Here is an 11932-nt window from a genome sequence, read left to right on the forward strand (position 1 = left end):
TACAGATCCGAGATCAATTCTGCAAAATTCAAGATGGCGGATCCAAAATGGCCGACCAAATTTTCAAATAATAGAATAGCAGCAAATTTGGTATACGGGGGTTTTCGGGGTCGCTGATTACGTATTCGAGGTCAGAATTGCGAAATTCGTTTTGTAATATTTTACTTTATAACCTGAATACCCAATCATGTGTTAATCTAATGTAACATTCACTATCCGTTTATAGTGAATATCACAGTTTTTTTTTATCTAAAAGTCAACCATCAAACAACTTCTTGAGACCTTAGCATTGATATACAACTTTGTGAATACTATTAGTTAGTTTAGTTACCACCTGTATATTACTAAGTTGTTGTCACATCCTGTAAATCTTTGTTTTATCCTGCAATTATTTATAAAACATGGATGTACTAAACTGTATACCATAATGAACATGGAGAATCTCTGTATAGAAATTGTAATGGACCTGAGAAATGAATTTTAACTGTAATGTTTTGTACTTGTACTATTTTCTTTTAATACCATTGTTGTAAATCGAATCTGGGATATCAACACATTAGGTTACGTGACTGTCATTCGTTGGAGGTTAGTTTATACAAATCTGTTCTGTTAATCATAGATCATTAACGAGCAAAGAAGGTTGTTGGATTATAATGGATCATAAAACGTAGAACAATACTAATACCGTTCAGTTGCCAGTAGGGAAATGTTTTGTGCCCAACCAATCACGTTTGAGTAGTTTTTGTAGAACCGTGCCAATAAAACGACTCGCGGTGCGAGTTACGGCCTATTTCATTTTGCACTGGTACAAAACTATTAGCTCGCGTGTGATTATAAATAAACCGAATTATTTAAATTAATATTAATCACAAAGTGAATCAAGAACATCATAGGTAATTATTCAAATATTAAATATTAGTTTATTTGTAATGGATCCAGTAAATTCCAACCTTGCTTGCTATTAAGATTTTATTGTGTTTTTTGTAAAACCTTCAATATGTGGCCACGTGCTAATCGGATTTTTATTTCCTCCATTTCTCTCACCAGAGCTTACCAGAAAAATTTCTACGAAAAAATTTCTAAATAAAAATTTCTACATAAACTTTCTACAGAATATTTCTACAAAAAATTTCGAGTAAATTTCAAGAATATTTCTACGGAAAATTTCTACAAAAAATTTCGACATAGAAAATTTATTCTAAGAAAGCGTTAATTATTCTACAGCCTAAAGAGCTATTATCGTAATTAAGTCTTAAAGACCTAAGTTTTTGCTAATATTTGAGAAACCTCAAATAAGTAATTGAGTATTGAAGTTAGGCAAAATATTGGTTTTTGTCATAATTAGTATCGTAGTCAAATTGCAAATATCTTAGTGAAGAATTAGTAGCTAAGTTTGAAGTCACTACAAGTTTATAGTCAAATTCAGAGAAATTTCTTGGTAATCCTGGAAGGGAATAGGATACAGCCAGATCCCGGATTCGAGTTCGCCGTCCCGAACGCCAGGACAGCATAAACCAGAGTCCTGCCGAACACCGGCAGAGAGTGGGAAATAAACCTGTGAGATTTTATTTGTGTATTTTATTTTGTTGTCTCCATCCCGACCTACAGGGAGAAGAAAGCGTTAAGGGGTTGTTCATTCATTTTTTTCTGTGTAGGTTGGCGCCCTGAATAATATCTTTTTTTGTCCCTTAACGTTCTCTTCGAACTGCTAGTATATATGTTGTGAATCAAATACCTTAGAACCGACCCATTGCCCATTGCCGCCGCTATAAGGGCTGCCGTTCGCCCTTTATAGTTTGAACGAGAAAGAAACGCTATACTACTTTTTTTCGCCTATATCTTGTTCTTTTTCTGTAAAAGATCTATTCACGGGTTGAATTTTGTAAATCTGATCTCGGATTCGTGATCAGTGACCTCGAAAACCCTCGTATACCACCAAATTTGGCGCGAATGTGTTATTTTCTGAAAATTTGGTCGGCCGCCATCTTGAATTTTGCAAAATTAACCTCGGATCCGTGATCAGCGACCCCGAAAACCCCCGTACCAAATTTGTCGCGAATTTGTTATTTATTGAAAATTCGTGATATCTGACCTTAATTGACCCGTTTTTTTTGAGATTACAAATAGAACCATCAATTCTGACCGCTCCTTCACGTTCGGCGGGGTTTTAACTATTTAAATGAACATTTGAATATAGAAAATAAAAATTTGTATTTTTCCTAGCACTTTTTCATGAATTTTTGCTATTTTTTACCTGTTCTTGAGGTTAGGAAATTCCTGTGATGTGATAGCTCAATTCTGACACCGGATTCATGATCAGGAGGCAAAAATACTACTGATAACATACGTCACATGAAAAGTACAGACAACTTTTCTTTTTTTGTGTGGCTGTGTAATATATGACCGAGATATGACTACAACTTTATTTCTTTTTCTTCAGCACCCTTTATCATGAAAATAAAATATATTGGTAAATTTTTATATGAGCTACTAATTAATTTTCATCGTACAATCTTGTGACAAAGTTTTGCCCATTCTTTAGTAGAAATGTTAAGTTATGACGACAGTTATGTAGGCAATTATTTAGATTTATGTTAATATGATGTACACTGCAACACTTAAGGGCAAATTTCGAGCATATGATCGTATCATAATATTGGAGAAACCTGTTGTTGGTGAAGTAAAGCGGAACATGTCCAAACTATCGAATTACACAATAACATGTTAGCTGCAATGTTAACAAACTGTTGCATGAATACAATCGTAATTAACATTGTACAGGTGTTACGAATATAAATTATATTCATGGTTTCAGGAATACTAGTAGTATTTATTAAAAAAATTATTCATCATCATAGTATAAACGGCGATGATGAAAATTACAGTGCGCGTGCGTTACTGTCTCTCTATCTGTATATATATATATATATATTTATATTGATGAACGATACGTTGTCACCCAGAAAATAGGTATAAACCATACTCTGTTACTTCATCTACAACGGTGTCACCTCAAAAAGATGAGGTGACAACGTATTGCCTTAGTTTCTTGGTAAATCGATTTTAGATGGCGTTACTGATCGTATGCCCATTTTTATGGGTGAGGTGATTTCGACCTCTATGCATCGAAAAATTTTGTTTTTAGTTCGACAGTATATAACTGGCGCCACTGGCGCACATATAGGTTTATACGTATAGGTACGGTACATACGAAATCACCTCTACTGGTATATAGTGAAATTTGAAGCGGAATCACCTCATGAAAACTTGGTTTATCGGCAACACTGCTTAACAGTTTCGAGTTTCGACCAAGAAGTGAACACGTTGTGCTTTTCACCGGTGTTACATGTGTATGATATATTCAACAGAATGAATTCAAAAAATTTTAAATCAAGGACTAAGCGAATTATTGAAACTGTACTGGTAAGTGTAGCTTATTTTAGTAGTATTCTAGCATTATTAGTTTTAGGTTACGCGGGCACATTTTGTAGGTTGTAAAATTTCCCGCCTGAAACCTTCCCAGGTTTTTAATCGGGAAAGTTTAGTAAGCGATAGGAATCGCAATATAGCAATAAAATTTCATATAGACTTGTATGTTTTTAAGTTTCTTTTTCGATATACAGTTTGTTCAAGTTAGTAAAAGAAACTAATTTTTTGTAACAAAATATGGCACGTTCTTATTAGGATAGATAAGTAGTAAAATTTGATGTAACTTTTAACATAATTTTTTCTAAGGATGGCAGTGAAATATCCTAAATAGATTTGAGAAATTGAGTACATCACTGCCGTTTGATAAATTGATATTATTAGATTAAGTGCTTAAAAATCTCTTGTATTTTTTTAATATTTCTCTTATTTTCGAGAAAAAAGTGAAATTTGTCCCCTCCTGGAACAAGTAAGGAAGGTGGTCAAAACATGTGAGAGAAAAAAAATTGTATCTTTAAATACTTAATCTAAAAATAATTACAAACTTATAAAAAAGCACTGGCGGTATCAAATTATGATTAAAAAAATCTAATAACATGAAATTAAACCTCTTATATATGATGTTTCATGAAAATCGCTAAACTGGTTTTTGAGGCATTTGAAAAATATATAGGTATATAGGTATGTATTATTTATTAACTTTAAAACCCTTCATCTCCAAAACGAAGCTTTAAAACATAAATGGTAATGAATTTTATTTTTTGCAAGTTTTATCGCCTATTTTCCCAATTAAGACAAGTCATGCATAGTTTTTTAATTATAAAATACCTAACTGAGACAGGCGATTTCGGATACCTATTATCTCGTTTTTAATCAATTTCATGAATATTTCACGTGTCTGGTTTAAATTGTTTTATTTTTTTCCCGTTCATTTCGTAATATAAGGCATCCTAGGAGAACCTAATGAAAGAAAATTTTGGAACAATGGCAACAACTGCTGTCATAAGTTGTATTAACGTTTTTAATAACGATTCTGTATTTTTAATTGTGCTTAGTTAAAATGTACCATTTTTTTAGGGCCAATCTCAAAAAAATCTAGTGAAAGAAAATTTTAAAGAAATGGAAATGAGTGGCGTAAGTTGTTATATCAACATTTTTTAAGCATTTTTTTAAATATTCTAGGTGTGGTTGATTTAAATTGTACTGTTTGTTCCTATTCATTTATTTCAGGATCAACACCTAAGAAACCCACCGACAGAAAATTTTGAAAAAATTAAGATGACTGGTGTAAGTTGTTATATTTTTATTTCATCAATTTTTTTGGATGTTGATAACTATTTTAAAAGTGTCTGACAATGAATGGGGTCTGACTGCCTGGCAACACAAAGTCATTTGTTCATATATTATATTTGTTATATTAAAATATCCACAAAAATCGCTTTTTTATAGAACTGTTAAAGAAGTTAACCCAATTTTGCCTTAAGTCTGTTTCTTACATTATATTTATTTATAGAACTGGATAAACAACAATTTTTTTACTGACGCTAATAGCTTTATGGACTTAGACAGTACAAAAATGTCTGAATCTGAAATCAAAAAATAATCGGATGAAAATTATGTAATTGAGTCTGATTACTCTAATAAATTAATCGGGACTAATTTCGAAATTAAAAGCAAACAATCTCCATTAAAAGAAAAACTTTATTGTTCTAAATGTGGAAGTTGTGATTGTACTCATATATCTGATACAACAAATGAAACTTTTAAGGATATGTCCACTTTTTCTGATAATTATAAGGTAACGATAGTTAATATAAATGTAAATTTCTAAAAGGTAATAATTTAAAATTATTTATTTAAGAATTCCTTGGGTACACCTAAAATAGCTCCATTACAGCAACAGGAAATATCACCAACAGTGCCCTTAGCTAATGATATCATTTTTGAAAGGGAAGAATATAATGAGTCACGCAGTTTATATAAAAATAAGGCCGTAAGTTATAAAATCACTGACACCCATTTTTTACCATCAGCGGAAAGTGCTATGCCTCAGAGAAATTCGGAAACTAAATCTGGGAACGTTATTATTACTAGTATGCATTAGTGCTGGCAAAAACCGGAAAAAAGTGAAACCGGTTAACCGGGTTCCGTAAAAACCGATTTCAGATAAAACCGGTTAGTCGAATAGTTGCTAAAACCGGTTATTCGAATAACCCGTTACTTGAATCGCCAAAACCGGATACCTGAAAATCGGTGCTTTACAAAGGCAGACCCGGAGAAATTGTCTAAGGTCAATTACAATCGGACAAATCGATGTCTAAAAAAAAAAGGGGAAGTAGATTATCGAATAATCGGTTATTTGAATGATCGGATATTTGAAGATTCGAATAACCGAATAACCGGTTTTCGGATATTTGAAGAATCGAATAACCGGTTTTCGGATTTCATATAAATCCGAATTATCCAAAAACCGGTTTCAGTTGCCAGCACTAGTATGCATATCATCAAACCTTTACAAACATCTACAATAGTAACAGATAATGATTTAGTGAATTCTTTTTCTGGAAGTAGCAAATTAGTGGACACTAATGAAGAAACACAAAAGGATATATTTGATTTTCCAGCATACAATGATGTAAGAATAATATTACGTTATTATTTTATAAGTACAAAGGCTCAGGTTTTGTTTCACGAGTCTAGTAAAGTTTATCGAGAATCTTATTATGTACGAGTAGCATACAACAGTTTATGTACGATATAATTTTCGCAACTTTAATTTTTCCTTTATGAAATACAATGTACTTTTTTGTACTGCTAAAATATTGAGCTATTTTATGGCCACACAACTTTACATTAAAGATAACTTCTGATGAAATCGTGCATACAAATTTTTGTATTTTTTTATCTATAAATATATTTTATTTTAGACTTTACCTGATTCCACAGAATTGTTCCAATTAAAAAACGTGTCTTTGTTCGATCAGTCTGATCATAGTTTCGAATCAGACGATGATGATAGAGATAAGGACTATGAATATGAACATTTTTCGACATCTGAAAGCTCCCAGCATTCTGTTCCTGAAATTCCCGAGGAAGAAATAAGAGATATAGCCAGTAAAGAAAAGGATGGTTCCATTATTGAAGAAGTGGATAATAGATTAGAGTGATTAGACGATAAAAAAAGGGGCACTGTAAAAATGTCAAAAATTGAATTAATAAAAGTAAGTTCCTACTATTAAAGTTAACTTCTAGTTTAATTTAATTAATTTTCTTCTAATAAATCGGTTAATGTAACAAGCAAAGCAACAACATTATACATATATTTTCTTAAATAATGTTAAGTAGTAAAAGTAATTTCTAGCGAAAATTGATTTTTTTTATAAAAATATTGCTTTTCAAAACTGCCAATTTCGTATTATTATAGAGGGTGTGCCATAATCCAACGTTCAGTCTTTTGATTAATGAAAGAAAATATTACTTATAAAGTTTTGGTTAAATTTTATCAAAAACGTTTTGTTTTAGGTTATTAAAATTTATTTTCGACCCTTATACAAAATTTTTATAAATTCTGGTTAATTTATCATGAATGAAAGAATACTGTTTTTTTCCTACACTTTATATAGGGGTCCGAATTTTATCTAGGAAACTTCGAGAGCAGATAGATCTTATGAAAATAATAGGGTTTACCTTAATAAACATAGGTCTGGAACGACTTCGTTTCCGAGATACAGGGTGTTGAAGTTGTGAAAAAAAATGGTTTTATTTTATAACCCCGGAATCTAGTAATCGATAATAATCAAGTTTGTACCTTGTACTTCCTTGTACTTCCTATTGCATTCATTTATATTCATAAACAAATATTTCTTGGAAGATTAAAAAAATGTCTCGCAAGAAAAATTTTTTATAATGAATAAATTGAAATTGCCGGTTCTTAGAGAAAAAATACAATATACCTTTTTGTTATATTTTAAACATTAGAATTCAAATATGTTACGATCGCTAGTAAAAATGCAGTGACGTACATTTAAAAAAAAGTGTACCTACTACCCAGTTATACACTACCGGTTGGAGTTTTTGAGTTCATATTTTAAGCAATACATACCTTCTATCAACCAATACCTGAATCAAATCTGATTGTTATCGGTTACTAGATTCTGAAGTTATAAAAGAAAATCAATTTTTTCATAACTGTTACACCCTCTATCTCGAAAACAAGCCGTTCCAGACCTATGTTTATAGGGCCCTATTATTTTTACGAGATATACCTGCCCTCGAATTCAAATCCCCTGTATATAAGATATAATCCAGCATCCTCTATATACAATTTTTAGAATATTACGTTTATATGGCAAATACATTTTTTAAATTTGAATTATTTAATGACAGAAAAGAAATAGAGGAGACAAGAAGGAAGTGCGATGTAAATTCTGTTGCAATGATGTTATTACAAAAAATTACGCAAGGCATATGGAATTAAACCATAAAGATACAAAAGAAGTAAAACAGATTCTGCAATATCCTCGGAAAAGCAAAGAAAGAAGGCAGGCTTTCAGTTTGCTTAGGAACCAAACCAATTTTGATTTATACATAGAGGGCGAAGTACGTCCATATCGAGAAACAATGGAAAAAGACTCTTTAACTTTTTATCCATGTGTATATTGTAAAGGAGTTTTTAAAAAAGAATATTTAAAGCGTCACACGAAATTATGCGTTGTTCAGAATAACACACAAAAAAAAGGTAGTGAACTTTATTCCAGAAAGTATTATGTTAGCAACTCCCAAACTGAAGTTGCCTGTGCACTGGATGCCACAAATGCAATCTCAAGGTTAAATGTAAAAGAACAGGTAAGTTTTTCAAAAACCAAGATTTAAATAATGGTTTGTTTCAATATCACACGATATTTTTAGGTATTTGACATTATGAAGGGAGATGAAATATCCTTCGTAGCAAAGAAAGACCTACTTATCGTTTATTTTGGAGAATCGTATCTAAAAAAACATAAAAGAGAACGGAAAGAATACGCATGCAGTTCAAGGATGAGGGAACTATCGCGCCTATTAATTGCCTATCGGGAAATTACTAATGATTACAAATGTTGCTTCAAAGATATTTTAAAACCAAAGAATTTTGATTACTTTCTAACAGCTACAAGAAATATTACCGGGTATGATCCAAAAAACAAATTGTTCAAAGCTCCGAGTCTCGCTATGCATTTAGGAACATATTTGAAAGATATGTGCGATGAACTAACACATTTAATTTTAAAAGAAACTCAAGGATTTGTTTGTAAATTGCCAGAAGAATCGGAATTGTGGCTCCAAGAAATAAAAAAATTTAAAAAGTTAGTAATTTCACGTTGGAACACCGAAATATCGAGTTTGGCAAATAAAGATTTGCAAGAAAAACGCTGGAAAAAGCCACTTCTTGTACCTCTAGTAAGCGACATTAAAATATTTAGAGATGAAACAATAAAAATGGCGGAGAATTGTTATATACAGTTTATAAACCACACGGATGATGTAGAAACTTATAAATTGCTAGTTAAGTGTTCGTTGGCACTACTAATTATTTTTAATCGTAGACGTATAGGCGACGTGCAGTATCTAAAAATTCAAGATTATATGAGACAAAATAAATCTAATTTAAAAGATTTTGAATCTGTACTAACGGAATCGGAAAAAATTTTGACAACAAAGTATAGGCGTATTCTAAATAGTGGAAAAGGTTCCAGACAAGTCGTTATCTTGCTACCGGAGATGTTAGAAAAATATATAAATTCTTTATTGGAACATCGTAAAAAATACTTTTCGCAAGAAAATGAATATGTTTTTGCTATGCCCCAGAGCAAAATTAAGTGGGGACAAGGTGATGTTGCAATAAGATATTTAACAACTAAAATGGAGTTACAATATCCTGAAGCTATTTCCAGCAACAAATTGCGGAAACACATTGCTACCATTGCACAAATATTAAATCTATCGAAAGAAGACATCACCCAATTTTCTAAATTTATGGGTCACAGTGAAAAGACCCACGCCGAATTTTATGAGTAAGTTAAAATTTAAAGTTATGTCAATTTTTCGACATGAGTCCTAGGCTCGTATCGAATTATCCGATTTATCTACAATTATGAACTGTTAGAGGTGTTTCAAAATCTTACGAGCTTTGACCTTCATATACGCAGAAACATAATTCCGACCGTCGCCTAAATTATTCTACGTCCTAAAAACATTACATCTATTATTCACAGTCTATCTCGAGCTCTCGTAGCGTAAACGATCCTTTGATCCGATTACAAATATCATAATAAAATGCCCTATTCTTTATTGTTTTAATTTAAGCAATAAAAATATATATAACGAATGTTCGCCAGTTGACTTTATTGATGCCTGAGCGCCTTAGTTCATTTCTGATTGTAATGAGGCACGTGGTCTAATTCTGAGTCAATGTTTTCACAACGTGCTTATTAGAAGAATTATGCGGATACGCCACGCCTCGCGCCACGCCTTTTGCGCATTTCGCGGCTCATGAGATTTTGAAACTACTCTAACAATTTTTTATAGACATTTTTATTGAGAACATTATACAAATGTCGACTCTACTGTTGGTAAACTGTCGGTACTTCATATTTTCATTTACAATAAATCTCACGCGAAAATGCCTCGATTGTAAATCTCTAATACACTTAATAGATAAATGACTATTTATTTTTAAGGTTACCAGTTGACATATACCAAACAGCCAAAGTTTCCAAATTGCTGATTATGATGGAAAAGGGATCTTTACCTGCTGAATTCAAGGGCAAATCATTATCCGAAATTGAATTTGACGAGAACACGGAATATCCTGAAGATAATAATGAAGGTAAAGAAAGATGTACCTATTGCTAAATGCTCCGTAACTGTTAATGCTTCAATTTTTAGAAAATTTTTCGAAATCTAAAAAATCAAAACAAAACTCTTCAAATATTGCCTCTACTTCTACTAGCACCGATACACCACACTCAATTGAGCGTGCTTGTAATGAAGGTAAGATTATACATTTTAATTTACTTTTCCTTAATTTTGCTTTCAACTTGTTAGCTGTACTTCTTCCGGCGTTTGATCAAACCCTATTTATAATCTTTTGAGTTTTCAAGTGTTTATATCTACAACTTATTTTCAGATTCAGATTACGAAATGCCTTTAAAACATACGAAAACAGAGCATAAATCAGTACAGGAAAAAGGTAAGATTTATTTTAGTTTTTTTTACAATAATACTTTTATTATCCTTATGATTCCTTGAATTTTTATGACGAGATATTTTTTAGATCCAGATTCAGATATATGGACAACGCAATTAAAGAAGAAAAAAATACAAAAAAGAAGTAAGATTTTGTCTGTATTCAAAGCAGAACTTAAAATTATTATTATTTTTAGGTTGGACAGCTGATGAAATAAATCTACTTTCAAATAATTTCAAAGACTGTATTAAAAATAAGCGGTATCCTTCACAACAATGTATCTTAGATTTTATTAACAACACAAATATCAAAAGAACTCCATTGCATATTAAAGCAAAAATTCAACATTTAATAAAAAAAAATTAACATTATGAAATAGGTATGTTTTTACGTTTTTCCTATGGTTACCTATAAATAAATCAGTGGGCGTTAACGTATTATTTTTTATTTTATTGCGCTTGCAATCTAACTGTCTCTTATACTATAATACATTATGTCTTAAGATTGTTTTATCTTATTTTTACTTAAATTATACCCACCTCAAAAAAAATCTTCACCATCAATTGGCACATTCAGGGTAGTAGCTAGACTTTAGCGATGAGGTTTATCCATACAAGGTGGATCAGTGGAAACGAAACAGGCCCAATTTTTTTTGTCACCTTAGACTAACCGATTTTTAATTCGACGAAAAACTTTTTAAGTTTATTGTCAACCCTGCCACTATTGTCACCAAACCTTTTGTTAACAAAACTATGAATAGACGCAAAAATTCCGATATGCCTCATTTTCATTAGGCCGCCCTGTATATGGCTTAGATTAGGTTCGTTATAAAAAAATAAGCGCATAAATTTGGAAGGTTTTTAAAACTAATATAAGTATAATAAACCATATAAATGTAATGAGATTATAAAGTGATCCTTTACACCTATAAGAAATTTTATCAATCCCCTAAACGTAATTTTGTGTTATATAAACTAATGGAAATATACATTACTTACCTACCTCATAAATATGACAACATTGCATGAAGTGAGAACGTGTTGTAAGTATTTTAAAGTTCGTATATAGACAGAAGTAACAGCGCTATTATTATAACTCACAATATTGATGAATTTTTTGTTCAATAAAATTTACCCCTCTCTTGAAATTCATGTTAAGGGGACTCCCCTTAAAGGATATATGCAAGATATATGAAACAAAAGTAATGTTACATGTGTGAGGTCAGGTCGTCATATCAGTAACCCCGAGGTGACAACGAATTACCTATCAATATATATATAT

At 31.4% G+C, this 11932-nt stretch overlaps 1 protein-coding gene across 1 annotated transcript; it reads left to right on the forward strand.

Annotated features, from left to right (window-relative positions):
- Nucleotides 1-7889: 7889 nt before the first annotated feature.
- Nucleotides 7890-11084, forward strand: LOC108914067. Its single transcript, XM_018719770.2, has 7 exons — nucleotides 7890-8271; nucleotides 8335-9476; nucleotides 10143-10291; nucleotides 10351-10455; nucleotides 10592-10654; nucleotides 10739-10795; nucleotides 10848-11084. Exons 1-7 carry the CDS (start codon nucleotides 7894-7896, stop codon nucleotides 11015-11017), a joined length of 2064 nt encoding a protein of 687 aa, XP_018575286.1. The 5' UTR covers nucleotides 7890-7893; the 3' UTR covers nucleotides 11018-11084.
- The last annotated feature ends 848 nt before the right edge of the window (nucleotides 11085-11932 follow it).

This window comes from Anoplophora glabripennis, unplaced genomic scaffold (genome assembly GCF_000390285.2).
Source record: "Anoplophora glabripennis isolate ALB-LARVAE unplaced genomic scaffold, Agla_2.0 scaffold1187, whole genome shotgun sequence".
Classification (NCBI taxonomy): Eukaryota; Metazoa; Arthropoda; class Insecta; order Coleoptera; family Cerambycidae; genus Anoplophora; species Anoplophora glabripennis.